Consider the following 22,355-nt stretch of genomic DNA (forward strand, 5'->3'; position numbering starts at 1 on the left):
TGGAAGCATATGTGGCCATGTTTAGTATAGGAGAATCAGGAGCCAGGCTCTGCGGGTCCCAGCTAGTTCCTCCTGACAGCCCCCAGGCTGTCACAGCCAATGACCAGAGCTGAGAGCCATTAGCCCATCTGCAGTTCCCCTGTAAGGAGTCAGTCATTCCTCCTTAGGGCAAGGGCTGAGAGCATCTAGCCACCCTACATCCCCTGGGCATGAAGCTTGTAAAACTTTGTCCCCACACCAGGTTGCCTCTCTCTCATCCCCATTCCAGTCCATGCCCATGCCGACTCTTTTTTTTTTTTTTTTAAAGATTTTATTTTATTTTTTTTTCCTTTTTCTCCCCAAAGCCCCCCGGTACATAGTTGTACACTCTTCGTGGTGGGTCCTTCTAGTTGTGGCACGCGGGACGCCGCCTCAGCGTGGTTTGATGAGCAGTGCCATGTCCGCGCCCAGGATTCGAACCAACGAAACACTGGGCCGTCCACAGCGGAACGCGCGAACTCAACCACTCGGCCACGGGGCCAGCCCCCCCATGCCGACTCTTTTACCTCCTAAATAATTCTCTCATTTCCATCTCCACTTTCTCCACCCTAGTCCAAATTCTGGCCACCTCTGGCCTGGACTCCTGCAGTTGCCGCCCAGCTGGTATTTCCATACCCATTGTGGCCCATCCCCATCAAATCCATTCTCTATTCTGCTGTCAGCAAGTTCCTTTCAAAATGCTTATCTGACTCACCACACCAGCACATCCACCTGTCTGCCTGTCTGTTCAAAAGATTTCAATGATTTCTTGTAGCTCTTTAGATAAAAGCTGAAGTCCTTAAAATATCTTAGTGTGGCTACAAGGCTCTGCCTGGCGTGGCCCCTGCCGAACTTCCCAGCCCTTTTTAACTACCAGTCCTCTGTCTCTTGGACACACCATGCCTCCTCAGCCACAAGTGCTATCCAGAGCCAGCCCTTGGGATTCTCGCAGGAGATTTGTTCCCTGAAGTACAGCAGACAGCCCCCCCACTGGGCCAGCCAGGACTCATTTCCAAGCTGAAAGAGGCATTTTCATTCCAAAACATATAACAGAATTTTAACATAGCCCTCACCACACTTTACCTGACTTCTTAGTGAATGAATGAATGAATGTATGCATGCATGGGAAAGCTACCACACACTTGGGGTTCATATCTCTAGCCCAAAACTTGTTTCAGTGTATGCGCCTGTGTCTACACATGTGGGCTTGGGGCTGGGCAAGCTCTGGCCTCTGGCTGTCTGGCCTAAATTCCAGTGGGACACTCATGGGCAGCTCTGTATCAATTACTAGTTATCAATAATGCATCTGTTCAGAGTGGCCTAGGAGGCCATTATCTGGGCCTACCGGCCCTGATGAGCAGCATTGGAGAAAGTAGGCTCGGTGTGCCCATGGGAAGTTCAGATCAGCCTGGGCAGGAGGGGCACTCAGCCCCAGCAGAGCTCAGGAGGGTCGCCTCATGGGCCCTCTGTGACCTTGCTGCCAGAGGGGCAGCTCGGACCCTCTCCCTCTGCACAGGCCATCCTTTAATGAGCTAGTTTCGCTTTCTCACCCTCTGAGACCAACAGCCCCATTTGAGTACTGGGTTGTTGAGGTCCAGAGTCTGAGCCTAGTCAGAGGCCAGAGTCAGGGCTCAGTGTGTGACTAGGATCAGGATTCTGTGTGTGACCAGGATCAGGGCTCAGCATTGGAGCTCAGGCTTTGTCTCAGAGTTGGGCTAGGGCTGGGGCTCAGTTTGTGGCTGGAGTTAGGGCTCAGTCTGAAACCATGGAATTTAGTAAAGCTGACTAGTTTCATTCATTTATTCATTTGTTCAACAATATTTATTGAGTGCCTCCTGTGTACCATGCAACAAAACAGATAAGATCCCTGCTCTTCCAGACGTATTCTATCAGGGGGTGAAGGTGGCAGTGGCGTGCTGGAGCTCTCACTGGCTCATGAGAGCCAACTGTGTACATTTCTTCCAAAATCTGCATGGCATCATCTTGGTAATTTGAAATCAGCCATAGTGGGAGTATTTACACCACAGAGATTAGCACACACTACAAATCAGGCCTCTTTTTTTTTTCTGCCAGCATACCACTGCAGGTGTGAGAGAGGAAAACCAATAGGCAGACTTTAAAGAAAATGGTGGAGTGACGTATTTATCTGATCTCCTTCCCAAAACTCCACTAAAATGATAGTAAAGAAAAAAAAAATTGTAAACACATAAGAATTAGCAAACTGTCTCTTTAAGTCCTGTCCATCAGGACAAAGAACATAAAGATTTCAGTGGATTTGGGGAAAATGGAGAGTGGATGAGAAAGGGGTAACTGATCTAGCAGAGTGGAGAATTTATAACTAAAGTGCCCACAGAGGAGGACAGTGAGGGAAATGGGTTAATTCTTCCCTCAGAACTCCTGAGAGTTTGAGTGGAAGTGGGTGAGTGTGAAAGTGACCACAGGGGGTTGGCTAAAAGTCTGTACACATAATATTTGAACTCCCTGGGCCTCCTCCCAAATCCTACACAGCCAGGAGACCAGACTCCCCAACCCTACAAGAGTCAAGAGGTTTGTCCTCTGGAGAAATTGAACTAGAAAGCTGGGAACTGGATTAGGCAGGGGCCCGGGGAGAGATGCAGGGCTGAAAACGAGGATTAAGTGGAAGTCCTTCCATCTAACGGCGGGACCCTCTGCCCATTCCCCTGCCCTGCTCCCAGCACAGAGGCAGCCAGAGGTGCGTCCTCAGGCAGGAGGCTGACAAACTCTCTGAAAAACTGAGTGGTCCCAGAGATAAAACCTGTGAATGCCCCGATGCCAGTTTGCTGCCCAGCCACCCCAATGTTAGTGAATGTTTTAACTGTGTGTTTCACTTTCATCAAAAGAAAAATAATAAAACATATAAATAAGCAAAAATATCAGAAGGTGCTAAGTGAGATGCAGAGAATTCAAACAGACTGATGTGATGGAGTGCCTGGGTGGCTGCCTTAGTGGAGGGTTAGGGGAGGCCCCTCTGAGGGTGAACCGGCCATGTGATCTGGGAGCAGAAGGCACAGCTGGGGAAATGGCCCTGCAACCAACACACACTTGGTGTATTTAAGGAACTACGAGAAGGGCCATGTCACAGGGGGAGGTAAAGGGAGAAAGGATGAGATGAAGTGGGCAAGGTAGGCAGGGCCAGATCGTGCACCTGCTTTGTAAGCTAAGGGGAAGGAGTTTGGGTTTTCTCCCAACTGAGGTTTATGGACAAGGGGGTGACATGATCTGATCTAGGTTTGAGAGAATCCCTCTGACTCCTGTTGGAGAACGGCTGGTAGAGGGCTGTAGAAGCTGCAGGTGAGAGCTGGCAGTGGAGGTGCAGGGAGGTGGGCAGCCTTAGGGTAGCACTGGGAGGTGGAGCTGGACTTGGGGGCAGATTGGATGGTGGGGTGAGGGAAAGCAAAGAAGCAGGGAGGTGACTCCATTCCTGGCTCTGGCGAAAATAAGATGAAAACACCTGAGGAGCAAGTTTGGGGACACAGTGAAGAGTCCTGTTTTGACTAGGTTGAGTGTGTGACTCCTGTGACCTAATTCCTTGTTGCTGTCAGGTAGGTAGTTGGAGGTGTGAGTCTGACATTTGCAGGGAGGAGTCAGGGCCAGAGATTGGGCTTCATGTGCAACTAGGTAATCTCCTAGCTGGGGAGCCCAGGCCCTGGGCCTCCCTGGGACCCTCTCCCTCCCACCTGCTGCAGGTCTTTGGAGCTTTGACAGGAAGTTGTGCAGAAATGATGCAGTGTGCTTGGAACACTAGGTGGCAGTGAAGGCTCTCCTTCTAGCTGAGCCCGCAGTGCTTCCTGCAATGTCAGACCCAAACTTTGCCTCCCCCAGATGGCCCAGGGTGTGAATAGCCGTCTCAGCGACAAACCCAAGAGGCATCTGGAAGCTTCTCCAAGAAGCTTTCCCCAACAAAAAAGTAAACCAAAATCCAAATGTGTGCAGCTTTTTACAAAGCCCTTATGAAGCACCCAAGTCCTCCAGAGAGCTCTACGGGATGAAAACCCCCATTTTACTGATAAGGAAACCAAGGTCATATGGCCAGTAAGCCACAGGGCTGGGGCTAGAGCCCAGTCCTGTCTGACTGGGAGTCATCCACTGCCCTCAGAACACCTCCTAGAAGAGGGATGTGGGTATTTCTGGAAGACAAATGAACCAACGGAAAGTCCAGCAGGCCCCTGATGCCAAAATGGGCCCCCAAGGCTGGGTGGCCCTCATGTTTAGCGTTTCCTGTGTTCCATCCATCATCAGTGTAAGACACCTGAATAAGGCTCTCACTTTGACAAGAACCATTTGGGTCTCACATTTAGGCAAGTAGTGAGAGCTGGATTCAAACCTGGTTTTCCTGGTTCCTCCTCCAGTGCTCTTCCCACGAACCACAGTTGTATTTCTTCTCCCGGCCATCTTGTCCTCAAAATGGGGCCATACTACACAGTATCAGAAATGAGACACAGGAACACACATTATTACTTGGAAAAAGCTCCATAAATGTCAGAGGCTCTTAGGATTAGTGTTAGGAGACGTGTAAGGAACACTGCATCCAGCCTTTGGACACTCAGCTCATTCCTTCAGCCCATCTCCTTCCATGAGCAAAGCGCCCCAGATGTCGGGCCGGGGCGAGTCCAGGCCCCCGCCCACCTGCCTGGCGCAGCCTACCACCCATCTCGGTCTTGCAGTTTGAGATCCGACAGCTGCGGGCGCACCTGGCACAGCAGGACCTGGACCTGGCAGCGGAGCGTGAGGCAGCGCTGCAGGTCCCTCACGTGCTCAGCCAGCCACGCAGCCGCTACAAGGTGCTGGAGGCCGGCACGTGGGCAGAGGAGACGGCGGCCGAGAGCGTCGTGGAGGAGCTGCAGCCTTCGCAAGGTGAGCCCGCCCCGTGGCCCCGACAGTCCCTTCCTGCAGAGCCCCCTCCTTCCCCTGCCCCATGGCCCGCTCCCAGAGGCGGAGCTTGTCTCCTTGCAGGGATGCGCCCCCTCCTGGGCCCATGATTGCGGGGAGAGGGGGGGACACCCTCAGATCAGTGCCCCCCAGGACTACCTTTCTGAGGCCAGGAGAAAGCATTTAGTCAAGCTATCTTGACCACACCTTACCTCGAAATGATCTTAGTGAGTTGTACTCGTTTCATGCCTGTGGGCCCCAGGCGTGCTTGCATGTATCATCTCCCCAGTCCTCACAGCAACCACTGCCTTATGACTTTCCTGTTGTATGGATGAAAAACCTGAGACCTAGGAAAGTTGTCTAAAGGCGCATCATTAATAAATGACAGAGCTAGGCTTCAAGCTGGGTGCCTGGGACTATCCTACTGGACTGCCTGGCCTACTAGGACCCTGATCATAAGTCCGGGACTGGGGTCAGAACAGCCCAGAACCTAAACATTGGAAATGGTAGGGAATTGGTGGGCACGTGATGTTGGTGGAGATGGGAGCAAGGGCCATAACCCAGGCAGAGTACTGAATAGAAGGCCAGCTGTGTCACCTTCTACTTTAGCTTTCTGGGCCTTGGTTTTGCTAGCTATCATCAAATGGGAACAATGCTGAGCCTTCTTCACAGGGTTGTCGTGAGGCTCAGGGAAGTGGGTGCACGTGGCCTCCAGAGCTGCAAAACAGTCCTGCAAATGTAGGTGGTATTGTTTTGTGAGCAGGGGTGAAAATGTCCTCAGCAAGTGTCAGATTTGGGCCTTCTCAGCGTGTGAGAAGCCTGTATTCTGATGGGCTCAGGCCAGGGATCAGGCCTCAGGGGGTGGAGAGCCCAGAGGGGATCCTGGGAGCCTCGATGCAGGTCCTTCTGCCAAGCCACCTTTCCTGCTCACATCGGAGTCCTCCCTGCTCTTACTTGCACCTAGAAATGTTATCGCTAAAATGATGGTTAAGGGGTCTCTTTACCAAGAAATTCTTTTAAATATTGACTTCCTCTAATAATTCAGAATACATTTCCAGGTTCACATTTTTAACCTAAAGGTGAGGGAACCAAGATTCATCAGACTGCTCCGAGGGAAGCTTTTCACAGTGTGATCTCATTTCATCCTCACACCTTCCTTCTCTCATATGGAGAAGGAAGCTCAGACCCAGAGTGGCCAAGATAATTTCAGAGGGTCACACATAGGAAATGGTGGTGCTAGGCTTGGAACCTTGGGACCCTAACCCCAGCTTGATCTAGGGCCCCCTGCACCTTGGCACACCGTGTTCCGCTTGCCAGGGCCAGGAGGACAGCCAGGCAGGGCTGGGCAGGGTGAGAGGCCAGAGCTCCAGACTCTGCTACTCCCCAGCTCTATGACTCAAGGCTTGTGTTCCCTTCTGTAAAGTGGACTCTTAACTCCAGCTGTCTGCCTCACAGGACCTATGAGGAGCTGATAGAGGTGAGAAAGCCCTGCAGGCTGTAAGGCACTTACAGGTTTTGGGGAGTGGGATGGTTGCTCTTATGATCTTTTGAGAGACCTTTAGATCTTAGAACTACAGAATCTGGGGGCTTAGGAGGGACTTCTGAGTCCAACCCTTCAGCTGATGCATGAATCCCACCTGTAACCCCTACCAAGAGGCTGTGCAGCCTTAGTTTACCTTCCTTTAAGAAAAGGCACTCTGAAACTCTCAGGGAAGCCCATGCCAACCCAACTTCAAAAGGCTCTGCCTATTAGAAAATTCTTCCTCTGGCTGAACTGAGGTCTGCCCCTTGGCACCTGCCCTCTCCACTTGGCCGCAGTTTTTATGCATAGGTCTGGTAGGTGCCCTCCCAGCTGAGGCAGACTTTTAGAGACCGTCACCTGCTTTCCTACAGCCAGTCCTGAGGGAACAAGCTGTCCAAGTTCTTGCTGCACTGCCCCTCCCTGAGCATTCCATTGTTTTGGTCCCTCTCAGAGTGACATCCAGAACTAAATGCAGTTCCTGGGGAGCTGCAAGACCAGGGTTGGGTGCTGAGGGGCCACCCCTGTTTTTTTTTTGTGCTGAACCCAAGACCCCTGTGATGTGACTGGAAGGCTCCCCAGCCTTGTGGTAGCTGCCTGGCTTGAGCTCACAGCTGACCCAGGCCCATGTGTTCCCCACTTGGCTCTGTTGAGTCCTGTGTCCCCAAAGCCCATCCTTGGGCAGTGGCTTTTGTACCCCATACAGAATTTTACATTCATCTGGGTTCAGCTGCAGCTCATTCGATTCCTGCTTATACTCTGGGTTTCTTGGGCTGATCCTGACTCACAACCCATCACCAATTCTTGCTGGTTTTACTGTCTGTGTGTATCTTGAAACATTCCCCTTCTTCATCTTTATTGTTCAGCCTTTCTCATCTCTGGACCTTGCCCGGCTCCTTGATCTCAGCATTGCCCCCATAGGTGCCCTCTGCAGTCCTGTGCACACACACACACACACGCGCGCACACACACACACAGTGATCTTTCCAAAATCTTCTATGTCACTCCCTGACTTAACCCCTTGGCTCGTATTTGGTAGCGCTGCTGAAACAAAGTACTGTAAACCGGACAGCTTCAAAAATAGAAGTTTATTATCTCCCAGTTCTGGAGGCTGGAAGTCTGAGATCACGGTCTTGGTAGGGTTGGTTCCTTCTGAGGGCTGTGGGGGAGAATGTGCTCTAGGCCTCTCCCCTAGCTGCTGGTGGTTTGCTGGTAATCCTTGGTGTTCCTTGACTTGCAGAAGCAACACCATGATCTCTGCCTTCCTCTTCACATGGTGTTTCCCCTGTGTGTGTGACTGTGTCCGAATTTCCCTCTTTGTAAGGACCCAAGTCATATTGGGTTAGGGGCCCACCCTACTCCAGGATGACCTCATCTTAACTAATTACGTCTGCAACAATCTGATTTCCAAATAAGGTCACATTCTGAGCTACTGAGGGTTACAACTGAGGACTTCACCATATGCATTTGCAAGGGGATACAATCATCCAACCCATAACAGATGGCATATAAGACCCTTGATGATCTTGTCCGTGGCTGCTTCCCCAGCCTCATCTCCTTCCATTCCATCTTCACTTTCACTCTAGTCGAATGAAAAAACCCATCTTTTAGTTCTGTAGGTGTTCTGTGCAGCTGTATGTTCCTGAGCCTTTCCACATGCTGTTCACTGGCGGGCAAGACCTGCCTGCCAGACTTCTCTTCATCCTTAAAACTCATCTCAGAGTGAGCTCCCAGTCACCATGCCCTTCCCTCTAGACCTTACGTGAATTCCCACTAGGCCTACTTGTGCTGAGTTGCCATGAACGTTTATGTGTGTGACCTCCTGACTTGTTTATCTCCAGGGAACGCCCATGCCTGGCCCTCAGCAGGCTCACCATACAGTTTGTTGCATGGAATGTAATCTGCAAGCCCATAACTGATCAAAGAACAAAACGAGGCTCGAGGACATCACTTGTTCCCTTGTGAGTCCCTGCATTCCTGTGTCTTCTCTCAGAGCACAGAGGCCCTTTGGCAATAGTCCACTCCGGAAACCTCCACTCTTGGCTTTCAGCTCCTCAGGCTGGTGCTTGTGGAATCTGGAATATAAGAATATTCTTTCAGAAAGCTCTTCTGGAAATCAGCAGCAACTTTTGCCCACTTTGTCTTGCTTCCCAAGGATGGGAGGAGCAGGTTTACAATCTCCTAGCCCATCCCAGGATCTTACTCCTTGATGGAGCAGAGTGAGCTCCAGAGGACCAGAGGAACCGCTTCCTTGCTCTCCCTGCTGGACAGCCTTCTCGCTCTGCCCATGGCAGTGGGAAGCTCCATGTTTTTCTCTCTTTAGATGTGCCCACCTTTAAACACCTGAGCTCAGGAAAGCACTTCCAGTGCAGACATGTGTTCTGTACAGAACCCTGTACCCTGAACACCTGATGCCACATTTGGGCCCACAGGGGGTCAAGATCTGGGCTTGGAGAATCTGCAAACAAACCAAGCCTTTAAAATAATCCCACAGGAGTGCTATGTAGCTTTGAGTGCCTGCTCCTCCTCTCTCTCCAGTCCCCATAGTGGGCAACTTCCAGGAGGAAAAGGAGGACATAGAATAAGAAGGGAGAAAGCATGGTCAGACTTGAAACCCACTCAGGGTAAATTTGGTTGGCCATGTGTCACCAGCCAGGGTGTCGTGGGGTCTGTGCTGACCCTTCTGGAAACTAGAGGGGTGTCTAAACAAGGCACTCAAGCCTCCCAAAGGGGAGATGTGCACCCCTGGGAGCAGTTGTAAATGCCCCTCCCATCCAGCCCTGGAACCCCACCCTTGCTCTCCTTTTTTCCCTCTGTGTCATCCCTTTGGTACTTCCCAGCTCTTAGATGCACACCTCCCCTGCACCTGCCCCAGCCTACACAGACATTCATAGTGCATTCCCCCATCCACAACTTCACAGCCAACCCCAGAGCCATCAATAGCAAAACCAACACTTCCGAGGCAGAGGGCAGAAGCATGGGGGGCCAGCAAGTGGCATGCATGATTCACAGCCTTGAATGGGCCAGGGAGACAGGGCATCCCCCAGCTGATCTCTCTTTGATCAGGAGCTGTGTCCAGGGAGGGATTTGCATGACATTAGAAATTATGGCTGCACAAGCTAGGGGCGCTCTGGGCCACTCTGGAGGTGGAGAAAGGGCAGTGTTTGTTGGTAACAATGACCTTCAGGCCAGTGAGAGCTCTGAGGCCCACTGTGTCACAGCAGTACACAGACAATCCAGGGATTAACCTGCAGACACGAGCAGTAAGTCACAGGAGCTTTGGGAGGGGGCAGCCCAGGAGGGCAGGAGTGCCAGCCTCAGCAGGAGGAAGTGGCTCCTGCAGTCTCAGCAGTTGCCAGTGGGTCACAGTCAGACTAACGCCAACCAGCTTCTGTTTAGACTTGCTCTGGCACAAATCATTTTTAAAACCCAGGCTGCAAAGTTCCAGGCTTCGGGGCCTGCCAAGTTCACAGTGCCCCTGTGTAGTCATTAATACTTCCCTCCCAAATTTATTAGTCTTGAAGCTCACCCATAACTTATGAATTACAGGCCCTGGTGGGAGTGCCACGGTTTTCACCATATATCACAGTGGACCTCGGTGTCCCCCCCGCACAGCACTAGAGCTCAGAGAAACCCCACAGAGGTACACCAGACCAGCTGTTCTGAGCTTTCCCTCTGCCAAGCAGAGCTGGCACCTGTGTTTACCTTTGGGAGAGGAGAGGCCTGTGTGCTAATGGAGGCAAGTCAGGATTTCTGCCACTGCTGCCTCCTAGTGTGTGTGTGCCTGATGGGGGACACTGGGGACCCCAGGGAGACCCAGAGCTGTAAGACTAGACCGGGGATGGCCTCATACAAGGTAGGGAGGCGGCCAACAGGGTAGAGGGATAGGTGGTACTGAGGCAGGGACATGGGTTTTAGACTCAGGGCTGGGTCTGAATATCAACTTGGCCTTGAACAAGTTACTTAACCTTTCTGAGCAGGGCTGGCTTCATGGCAGGTTGACCCATTAGGTCAGTCACACTTGGTTCAGTGCTCTGCTATCACCCTCTTGAAATTCTTAATGCTTTTTTTAAAATTGAGATATAATTGACATATAACATTATATTAGTTTCAGGTGTACAATGTAATGGTTCGATATTTGTATATTATTGCGAAATGATCACCACGGTAAGTCTAGTTAACATTTATCACTGTACATAGTTATAAAATCTTTTTGTGTGTGATGAGAACTTTTAAAATCTACTCTCCTAGCAACTTCAAATATGCAATACAGTATCAATAAATATAGTCACCATGCTGTACATTATATCCCCACAACTTATTTATTTTATTACCAGAAATTTGTACCTTTTGACCCACTTCACCCATTTTGCCCGTGCTCCACCCCCCTCCTCTGGCAACCACTGATCTGTTCTCTGTATCTCTGAGCTTGGGGTTTTTTTGTTTTTGTTTTAGATTCCACATATAAGTGAGATCATATGATATTTGTCTTTCTGTGTCTGACTTATTTCACTTAGCATAATGCCTTCAAGGTCCATCCACATTGTTGTAAATGGCAAGACTTCATTCTTTTTGATGGCTGAATAATGTTCCATTGTGTATATGTATATACCACATTTTCTTTATCCTTTCATCTGTGGTGGACACTTAGGTTGTTTCCATGTCTTGGATATTGTAAATAATGCTGTAATGAACATGGGGGTGCATATATCTTATCAAATTAGTGTTTGTTTTCTTTGGGTAAATAGAAGTGGAATTGCCGGATCATATGGTGGTTCTATTTTTAATTTTTTAAGGAAACTCTGTACTGTTTTCTATAGTGGCTATACCAATTTACATTCCCACCAACAGTGCACAAGTGTTCTCTTATGTCCACATCCTCATTAACACTTGTTATATCTTGTCTTTTTTGATATTAGCCATTCCAACAGGTGTGAGGTGATATCTCATTGTGGTTTCAATTTGCATTTCCTTAATGATTAGTGATGTTGAGTATCTTTTTGTATACCTGTTGGCCATCTGGATGTCTTCTTTGGAAAAATATCTATTCAGATCCTCTGCCCATTTATTAACTGATTTTTTTTTTTTTTGCTATTGAGTTGTATGAATTCTTTATATATTTTGGATATTAGTCCCTTATCAGATATCTGATTTGCAAATATCTTCTCCCATTCAGCAGGTTGCCTTTTCATTTTGTTGATGGTTTTCTTTTCTGTGCAGAAACTTTTTAGTTTAATGTAGTTCCACTTGTTTATTTTTGTTTTTGTTGCCTTTGCTTTTGGTGTCAAATCCAAAAATTCATTGCCAAGACCAATCCCAAGGAACTTACCACCTATTCTTCTAGGAGTTTTATGGTTTCAGGTCTTCCATTCAAGTCTTTAATCCATTTTGAGTTAATTTTTGTGTATGGTATAAGATAGTGGTCCACTTCCATTTTCTTGCCTGTGGTTGTCCAGTTTTCCCAACACCATTTATTGAAGAGACTGTCCTTTCCCCATTGTATATTCTTGGCTCCTTTGTTGTAAATTAATTGACCATATATGCATGGATTTATTTCTGGGCCTTAATGCTTTTTGAACAAGGGGCCCCACAATTATGCAGCTGGTCCTATCTCTGAGCCCCAGTTTCTCCAAAATGGCAATACCAGCTGGAGCACATCATCACTGAGAAGGACTGGGCGTTCAGTCGTATGCACAGCTCTCATGCCTGGTACACTGCAGACTCTCAGTGACTATTAGTGTCCTTCCTCAGTGAGGGTTGCCAAACCATGGAGCAACAAGTTGGAGTTTAGGAGTTTGGGAGTGGGAGCTCCTAACCAAGAATCTTCTTCTGGGCTTTGGGGCCTGTTTCTGCACAGGATTTGTGGACCTGTGGTCCTGACACCCCTGCCCCACTCCTTGGCCCGTTGCACCACCTCCAGGAGGCCCAGCTGACTCACTGCCGTTTGTCTCCACCTCTGCCTCGCTGGGCAGGTTGGGGCTCCACGCAAGGGATAAAACCCACATAACGAGCGTTGCTATCACAGGACTCTACTGGCTTTAGGAGGATTAGTCAGATGGGTTTACAGAGTGCTCATACCCATGGAAGAAAGGCACTGGGCAGCCTGGAGCAGCTGCAGCAGCTGCACTAGAAATGATTTGAGACTTTGGGGTAGGCAGGGAGCACCATGGGCCAGGAGTTCAGGGAGGTGAGGGACAGCCCTGGGCTAGACTTGACATTCATTATCTCACCAGCATATAGGTATTTCTTATCCCCATATAACAGGTGAAGAAACTGAGGCTCAGAGTGGCTAAGGATTTGCCTAAAACGACATAGCGAGTGCCTACAGAGCTGGGGTTGGCATCTGGGGCTGTTTTGTCCTGGAGCCTGTGTTTGTACCCACCCCTCTTTCCTACCCCTCCAGGGTAAGCCAGCTGTCTTTCTGTGGGGTGGCTCCTACATGGCCCTAGGACTCCTTGGTGCCAAATCAGAAGAAACCCTGAGAGTTATTTTTAGGAGGAAGGTGGGCAGCCCTGTGTCAAGGTTGACTGGTGGCCTGTTCCTGGCCACATGCATCTGTGCCTGCCTCCTCTCTCTCCTCCCAAGCTCTCAGACACCCAACAGTCACTAGTCTCTGGGCAAGAAATACCAGGGACGGGGAGTGAGGCTGCTTGCTAAATGGTGCAAACAGCATCCCAGAGGGTGAGTGGAGTGGTCTGGGAGGTCCTACAGACTCTGACCCAGCCATAGTCATCTGTCCAGTCACCCTGTTTATTGGCAGTTGGCATATGCCAAGTCCCGTGCTAAGTGCTGGGGAGATTCTGAGTAAAATGTGCCCTCAAAGGCTCTTAGGCCTCTGTGTAGGTGGAGACAGAACCCCAGCCCAAGTGCTCAGTTCTGGAGAAGAAGGCCTGCCTGAAGCAGAGAGCAGGCAAGAACCAGTGTCAGCACTGCTAGAGAAATCTGAGCAGGCCTTACTTTCAGACTTATGTCTTAAAGCTCACTCCGAGGCCCCTGTATGAGGACAGATTTGGAGTAGAAGGAGCAAATGCAGACTGGACAGACCTCTAGTGGCCACCTAGGGACCTAGGTTCTGTGTCAGGCATATCCATGGAGCAAGGAATCCCATTCATTTAACCCACAGGCGCAACAAAAGTCCAAAGGGGAAAGCATGAGGTCTGACCTAAGGCTGGACTACAGGGCCAAAGCAGAGGGCATCAGGGATCCCTCAGCTGGTCACAGACTTGGTAGGAATCGGGTTGTTGGTAAGGAAAGAGAGGAAGCACTGAGAAATGACCAGGGTCCCAGCCTAGATGGGCAAGGGAACCATTCACCAAGACAGAGGGAGAAACCAAGTTCTATTTTGGACATGTTGAGTCAGAGTAGCTGGAGCTCATCCAGGAGAAGTTGTCCAGTTGGCCAAAACAGTCAGCAGCTCAGGAGAGATGTTTGGTCTAAAGGTCATCTGGCCTAGGTTATTTTTATCAACAGCTTAGATGAAGATGTGAGCATTCTCAAATAAATAGTCAACACTGAGTTAGGAGACAGATCTAATACCTTAGTAGACTGAATCAAGATTCAGATTGCTTTTAGTATGCTGCATCTGTGGGCTGAGACCAACAAGCTGTCATTTGCCTGGATGATAAATGTGAAGTCCCCGATAGGGGTTACACAACTACAGCGTGGTAAAGGCCTGGCCTGGCCCCAGCTCCTGCAGAGAAGACCTGGGCGTCTCTGTTGGTCACAAGCTCATGAGTCAGCAGAGCAGCACAATTGCTAAACCCACTTGATGGATGTTAGGCTGCATTAGGGGAGTGATCACGCCAGATCTTGGGAAGGACCCGTCTATTAAATAATCCCAGGCTTGCAGGGCAGTGGTGAGGATTAAAGGAGATCAATGTGTGAAATGCCTAACCTGCGGTCTGGAGCTTTGAAGGGCACAGTAAATGCCAGCTCCCTCCCTCCACCTTCTCCCCACATTTTGGTCACATCTGGAGCCCATAGTGAACACTTCAGAGTGGAAAGGCTGGAAAACTGGGGAGAGGTGGACAGTGGTTTCTCAGGAGAAGCGACTTCTCAGCGATGTGAGGGCTTTTTAAGTGTTGGAAGGTGTGTCATATAGATTGTGAGTAGAAATGGGCTTAGCCTTGGTACCTAAGGAAGGCAGAACCAGGATCTGCAAGGCTTGCACATAGTAGACGCCTCCTGATTAAATGGAGATTGGCTGCCTGACCAAGAAATGGATGTCCTGGGGAGGCCCTGACTGTGTGCCTTAGGGGTAGGGACTTCTGGCCTCAATACCCCACAGAGGGTCAGGCACACTGTGATCCTATTGAACATAAATGAATGAGAAGTTGCCCACAGCTGATTATCAGAGCTGCTCAACAAAGATCTAGGAGATTCCTTCCCTGAGATGTGCAGGCCGTGGTTGGGAGAGGCCCCATCAGGCAGGTGTTGAGGTGATTCCTGCACTGGGAGTTAGGGGATAGTCCAGATGCCTTGGGTCCCTTCCCACTCTGCTCTGGCTCTCACTTCTTGGAACTTCAGAGCTGGCAGAAGTGTTGGGAGCCATCTAGCCCAACCATGTCACAATCTCTAAGAGCCTCACCAGGCCCCTCTTGGTACAGATGAAGAAACTGCAGCCCAGAGTGGAGATATGACCTCCTCAAGCTCCCATGGTGGGCCAGTGGCAGCACCAGGACGAGAACCCAGGGTCTCGGTTTTTCTCATTCATCCTAGGCCACTTCTTGCGAGTAGCTCCCTTGGGATAAAGTTTCATAAGTCTGTGGATACCTGAGTTCATAGTCCTGCCCATGTCATGTGGCCCTCTGTAGCCATGTCACAGGTCCTTGCAGTCTTGGCCTCAGGATAAAACCAAGATAAGTGACCAGAACCTCCTGTGTGGCCTAGTGGGCCCAGTGGCCCACCACTTTGCACTGCTTGCCGGGAGCGGCCACACCAGCCACCTCTCACTTCCTGCAGGGATAGACAGCATTTACAACACAAATTATGAAGGCCATGGAGAAACGTGTTGCTGTCTGATTCTGAGAGAGTGTTGCCAGCTGATCCTGGAGCCAGTCTGGGGACCCTCCCTCAGCTCAGGCATTAACGCAAAACACACCTCTGACAGCAGGCATTTAAAGATCAAAAGAGGCCAAAAAACCCTTTTCAGAGCCAGGTACTCTGTGTGTGCTTCCCAGGCCTCCCAGTGTCAGGGCAGATTGACTTCCCCAGCAATGAGCAATCTCAGATGTGCCAGGGAAGGCGACCACAGAAAGCCTGGGGTCCAGTCACCTGCAGACCTTGGCTCCTTGGATCCGCCCCCAGGGGTGTGGGCTCCCTCAAACTTCCACAGGAGAAGAAGGCCCAGACGCTCATGCGTTAAAGGGCTCCATGTGCCTGACCCCACTCCAGGAATCTGACGTTCCCTAGCTTGTTTCATCTCCTTATCAACTTTGGAGAGTAGGTATCATTATACCCATTTGACAGACAAGGGGACAAAGGCTCAGAGAGGGCCATTTAGCTAATATATGGTGGAGTTGAGGTTTGAAACCAAGTCTGATTCTGATACCGCCCCCCCCCCCCCCCCCCCGCAGGACCCCAGGACCTCAGGGATGCCACAGTTGCTGAAGAAGCAACCCCTGAGCTAGTCTGACAAGTTGCCAAACTGAGCCAAGGGACCTCCTCCTGTCATTCTCCAATGCCTGCCAGGTCCCTCCTAATTATCACTTGACCCTCATCCCTTCCTTCTGTCCCATCAGGTACCACCCACCCTCCAGGGCCTGTCATCCCTCACCTGAACATTGCAGTCTCTGGCTTCCCTGCCTAAAGGCTGGCACCTTCTCAACCACTCTCCCCACAACCTTGGGAGTGACTCACACCTGACCGTGTTCAAACTTTCCTGTGGTTCCTCACTGCCCTTGGGACAAGGCCAACCTCCTTAGGATGGCTTTTGGGGTCTCCTGTCATCTGCTTTTTCTCCCATTTTCAGGCCACTCAATTTCTCACCTCTCCTTTCTCCCATTCCTTCCCAACTTCCATGAGGACAATGAACCAATTTTTCTTTGAGACCTTCTTCCCATGTCATCTTTCTTGACCTGGACAGCTTTACACCCTCTCATTCATTATTCATTCAATAACTATTTACTGAGCACCTACCGTATGCTAGCATTGTGTAGGTGGTGGGGATGCCCAGCCGCCCGGGTCATTCCTGTACTGCATGGAAGACAGTCCTCAGATGGACTGAGCCAACAATCAGCCTCTGCAGCTGGCTGTGTGTGTCTGCAAATGGGGCTTTGAGGCTTTTTGCACTGAGGACAGCATTTCTGGTGACCCTGAGAACCTCAAGTGGATTCACAGACTCAGGCCATTCATGTAGAGAAAGCCCTGAGGAAGTATTTCTACACCCTGCATCTCAGAGATGGGGAAACTGAGGACAGAGAAGGAAAGGGCCCTGTCCATGTCACATATCAAGCTAGATGCGTCATCAGAACCAGGGTCCCTGATACCCAGTCCAGCCCAGCCATGGGGCAAATGAGACATGTGGTCCCCGTGGAGGATTAGAAAGCAGCAGAGAGCTTCTGGGAGACAAGTGCCTCCTCTCCTGGTGATGGGGATGGAGACAGGAGGACTGGGGGAGGAGCACCTACTGCCCACGGCCCCTGCCTCTTGGACTATCTGGCAAGCCATCATACTCACCCTTCTCTGTCCCCACCTCTGTAGAAGCCGTGGTTAAAGATGACATGAACAGCTACATCAGTCAGTACTACAATGGGCCCAGCAGTGGTGAGTCTGCGCTGGGGGCTCTTCTGCATGTACCAGAACCTCTGTGCAGCCCCATGTCAGATGTGACCCTGGCAACCCCTAACACTGAGAGTAGGAACAGCTCAGCCTGGCATGCCCTCTGACATGGAGGCAGAATTCAAGGCTCAAATACCTGGAGCTTTAGCTCCCAGGAAACTCCAGCGCTGGAGCTGTGGATGCTGGGGTGGAGTGCTCTGGGCTGCATGTGGGGCCCTGAAATAAAAAGGGAGCTGAAATCTAGAAATCTATGTGACCTTAGCACCTCCCAACCTGAGAACCTTTCAGGATGAACAGGATGGAGCTGAGATAACAGCATAATTGGGCTTGAGATGCAAGAGGCTTTGGGCATGTCCTCGCTTGATTTCTTTCATTCTTGCACTTGAAAAAGTCTCAGGGAACCTAGTGGTTTTCACTTATGGGAAACGTTGAGTTTTAAAATAATACCAGTGTCTTGTTTCTCCTTAGCCAATGTCTTGCATCTTGTAGTTAGGATTTCATAGCCCTTAAATCTTTGAATACTCCATTATAAGGCTAGAATGTTGTGTTGTGTTGTGTTGTGTAAAATGTATAATGCATGTGAATTTTTTTTCCCCACAATTTAGCCCCCTAAAGGCCTCTTCCTTCTTCTCTCTCCTGTTTCAAAGACTCATCCAATCTGCTGATTTCAAAGACTACCATCTCTAGCTGAGACCTCTCCTCCACTCCACTATCCCCACAACTTTGGGGAGAGACCTTGCCCATTACTACACCCATTGTAACTTGGCCCCTTGATACTTCTCACTTAAAGACCTTCTGAAGTGTCCTTCATCCTCCCCCTGCAATGCATTCTACAGAGATTAATCAGTCTTCTGAAGGCACAGCTCTGGTCATGTCACTCCCACATCGGTCCCACTGAAAAGTTTGAATGATTCCCTCCGACCATGAAGCCCAAATTCCTTGTCCTAGCACACCATGCTTTCTGAGTTAGTCAGGACAGACTAGGTTATGCTGCAGTGGCAAATAACCCCACGTCTCAGTGTTTTAAATGAATCAACAAACACCCATGGCAGATTGGCTCGTGGCTCTGCTCCCTGGTTGTCATCTTTACTCTAGCAGAACAGCTACCATGTATTGTAGAACACTGTTGACTGCCAGGGTGCAAAGCATCACTGTTTTATATAGCTTCTACTGGGAAATGCATGGGTCAGTTCTCACAGATGATTGGCCAAGGCATGTCACACGTCCACACTTGCATTCAACAAGACAGGGAGGCATCGTCGTTCCCCCCCCCCCCCCCCCCCGGGCCGGAAATACGGGAGACCGGAACCCCCACCCCCCCCCCCCCCCCAACAAAACCCATTCATGCTTACTGCCTGCTGTCCAGCTCTGCTCCTAGACCAGGTTCAGCTCAGACCCGCCCTCATGGAGGGTCCACAGAGGTGTAGCAGAGGTGAAGTGTGACTGGCATCCCCTCCTTTCTTGCAGACAGTGGTGTCCCAGAGCCAGCGGTGTGCGTGGTCACCACAGCTGCCATAGACATTCACCAGCCCAACATCTCCTCTGACCTCTTCTCCGTTGACGTGCCCCTGAAGCTCAGCAGCAATGGTACCTGCGCCAGTGCCACCTCTGAAAACATTTCCCGCTCTACTTGTAGCTCTGTCACCTGGGCCCAGAGTGACAGCAGCCAGACATTGGGCTCCTCCACAGACTGCAGCACTACCCGAGAGGAGCCATCCTCCAAGCCCAGCCCCTCTCCCCTGCCACTGCTGCCACCACCCCAGCAGCAGATGGTGGAGGCCACAGTCCAGGACCTGCTATCCTCCCTGTCGGAGGACCCCTGCCCATCCCAGAGGGCCTTGGACCCAGCCCCTGTCTCCTGGCCCAGCCCAGTGGGCTCAGCCCAAACCAGCCCTGAGCTGGAGCACAGGGTAAGTCTATTCAACCAGAAGAATCAGGAGGGCTTTACTGTCTTTCAGATCAAGCCTGTCATCCACTTCCAGCCTGCTGTGCCCATGCTGGAGGAGAAATTCAGATCTTTGGAATCCAAAGAGCAGAAGTTGCACAGGGTCCCTGAAACCTAAAGCCTCCAGGCAGGCTGGGTAGGAGGAGGGCAGACAGCCATCTCGAAGCTCTCCCAGTGCCCCAGAGGCCAACAAGGGCCACACTTGGGCCCCAGGAGCCCACCTGGCCTCCCTCAGGGTGCTGCCTGCCTCCAGGGAGGTGACACTAGGCCAAGAGGCCACATGCCTCAGACCTCAAAGCCCAGAGCTGGTGCCTCCTCTGACCCTGTTCGGGGGAGGGTGGTGCTCGTGGCTGGGGTTTTTTAATCATTTTTATAAAAACCAGCTTGTGGCCCAGCTTTAGCAGGGTAGAGCGCAGGGGCCAGCTCAGCCTCTTCCGTTGCCTTCGTTCCTGACGCCCACCCCGGACCCTAGGGAACAGCACTGTGAGCAGGGGCTCCAGCCTTCCCCCACCCCCCAAGCTGTCTTTTCCAGGAATCCTGGGTGGAGCCAACACAACCACACAAAGACCACCATCTGAGCCTGTTTCATTCTCATTCTCTGATTTCAGCATGAGCTTTTCTGAGTCTTTTCAAGATAAATAGTTTTCACCTTCACAGGACATAAAGGGATGGATCTGGAGGTGGGTGGGAGGGTCATGGGGGTGGGGGGACAGCCATTTTCCAATCTTGGCTTTAATAATAAAAACCAGCTGCACTGAGACTTCCAGTTGGCAGAGGTTCTCCTTGGTTGCTAGCCCAGGTGAAGAATCCCCAAGTGGCTTTTTGGGGTTTGGGATGATGTGGTGAAAACCCACCCGGGTAGCTTCAATCCCTCCCTGGCAGACCTGAGGCCTTGCAGCATAGAAGGAGCCCTGGACCCCGGGCAGGAAGCTCTCACACTGCCTGGCTCTGTGACTGTGGACCAGTCCCTTCCCCTCCCTCAGCTCCCCACCAAAAGGGAGCTCAGAATTCTGCCTTCCTCGCTGACAACTCCCAGACCCAGCTTCCTGACCCAGGGCTCCATCTGTCAGGGACCTTGAGCTCAGCAGGTCCAAAGTTGAGCGCAGTATCTTGCCTGAAGCCTGCTCTTCCTCCAGGTTCCCAGCTGGGGCACCAGCATCCACCCAGCTTTGAGTGTATGTGGCATCAACATCATTGGCTCCCTCCTGATCCCCCACAAGCAGTAATGAATCCTGGCCATTCTGCCCTGCAAATCACCTGCTCCAGACCCAGCCTCTGCTTCCACCCTTGAGTGTGTCCTCCCAGGCTGCTAAGCCTGCTGTGTCTCCCTTGCTGAAAAGCCTCCAAGGGATTTTGTGTTTATAACCACTATGTTTTGTTTTGTCCAAAAAAGGGAGAAGACGATTAATTAAGGGTTCCTGTTGCCTCAACTAAACGTCTCAGTGTGGTCACAGCCCCTTCACGAGCTGGCCTGCCTGCCAGCTGCCCTCCTGACCTGTTCTTTCTCTGGGTTGTTCTCACTGTGTGTCTCACTGGTCCCTCACTAGTAGGTCAGGATGTCCTCAGGGCTCCTGGCCCTGTGGACTCACCCTGACAGTAGTGATCCCATGGCTTGGTCAGCCCATCTGCTTCCCTGCCTGCCTCCCATTGGTCCGCAGGAACAGGGATCAGGCCTGGGTCCCATTAGAACCTCAGAACCCTGCATAAGGCCACAGGCTTGGGCACAGGGTCACTTGGGAAAGATGGCTGAATTGGAAAAAGGGAGGGAAATTATATGCCAGCAAAGAGCACCCTTCTGATTCATGGGGAGATAAGCAGTTGTCAAAAAAGGTGTTAAAGGCAGCAGTGTCTAACTGAGCTGTTTTGGAGATGTAATCTGAGGCATTCTGGGTCACCAACAGCATAATTACAGCTTCTATTACTGAGTGATGCGGGCTCGGTGAGCCGAGGAGTCGAAAGAAAGATTTTCTTGGACTCTCAAGGTCTGGCAGTAGTGCTCTTTTATTTAGAGAATAGCATAGGGACAGGACCCATGGGCAGTAAAGAGCTGCTACCAACATGGGTTGAGAGTAGGGCTAAGTTGAAGGCATAGGTATGTGAGTTTCTCTCTTTCCAAGACAAAGGAAAGAATGTGTAAAAGAAGTTGTTAAAATGGCATCAGTGCAGGTGGGGTCTGGTTATTGGCTGGCCCTATAACTTTAGGTCAGAATCAGACCGGATTAAGTCAGGATGTCCTATGCTTCCCGGCAGGCTATTGGTGGTGGGGGTGGGGGGAGGAGTCAGCTACGTGAGGTTACCAGACAAGCACCATAGACAAGACTTAAGTCCTTGCCGTCCCCATTAAGAGTCTCTAGAGATAAGGTCGTCCCTCCTTCCTCCTGGTGCAGAGAGGGAGACACCCCCAACACGTGGAGACTTCCTTCACAAATGCAAATGTCTCTCGTCAAAGGGCAAGCAAATCCCACTCCTCAGAGGCTCCTTCCCGTCTGCAGTTTTTAAAAGTAACCAGCCCAAAATAATCCTCATCACTGAGCACTCTACCAAGGCCTCTACACACGTGGGGTGCTTTAGCCCTTCAGACAACTCTGTGAGGTGGGTATCACTAGCCCCATTTTACAGATGAAGAACCTGAGGCTCAGAGAGGTTTAAAAAACTTTCCTGAGGTGGAACACTGACAAGAGAAGCACTGAAATTGGGGTCCAAATCCACTTGGCAGTGTGCTAGCTGCTGGGGCTCTGAGGTTTTAGAGCTTTTGGAGGCAAAGTGGTCACTCTTGGCTTTTGTCATGTGATGGGCTGAAGGGCATAATATGATTTATAATCTCTAGGGCAGGTGCCAGCTAGGTCTGTAATTAGCAGCCTGCATCTGCTGGACTAGAAACAGCTACCGTCCTTGGCCAGGCCCTGTGACACCCTCTTTGCCAAACTTCCCTCGCCTCTGCTCTTGGGCTAATGGTGGCTACTCCAACAGGTAAATGAGCCTGTCCTGCACCAGAAGTGAGACCCAGCTGTTAGCCAGCACTTGCCTCTGCTGCAGACTTCTACTCCAGAGAAAACCATAGGACAGAAAGGAGAGCAGTGGGGTAAGATGCTAGGCAAGAGGCTCCTGCTCTCTGCTTCAGTTTCCCCATCTAGAAATGGGGTCTACAGAATAGCTCTACTTGTAAAAGGTGATTTCTTAGGGTATTTACAAATTGCTGTGAAG

At 50.7% G+C, this 22,355-nt stretch overlaps 1 protein-coding gene across 3 annotated transcripts in view; it reads left to right on the forward strand.

Moving 5' to 3' along the window:
* LOC124233151 (transmembrane protein 266) overlaps positions 1-19,812 on the forward strand; it is a 129,065-nt gene extending 109,253 nt beyond the window's left edge. For 2 of the 3 annotated variants that reach the window (XM_046650292.1, XM_046650294.1), the window contains 3 exons: positions 4,704-4,893; positions 17,129-17,191; positions 18,674-19,812. In XM_046650292.1, the coding sequence (XP_046506248.1) occupies positions 4,704-4,893; positions 17,129-17,191; positions 18,674-19,269 (849 nt within the window). In that variant the 3' untranslated portion in view covers positions 19,270-19,812. The remainder of the gene's footprint in view (positions 1-4,703; positions 4,894-17,128; positions 17,192-18,673) is intronic. The other variant, XM_046650293.1, reaches the window with a different exon arrangement.
* Positions 19,813-22,355: the final 2,543 nt, after the last annotated feature.

This window comes from Equus quagga, unplaced genomic scaffold (genome assembly GCF_021613505.1).
Source record: "Equus quagga isolate Etosha38 unplaced genomic scaffold, UCLA_HA_Equagga_1.0 154_RagTag, whole genome shotgun sequence".
Lineage (NCBI taxonomy): Eukaryota > Metazoa > Chordata > Mammalia > Perissodactyla > Equidae > Equus > Equus quagga.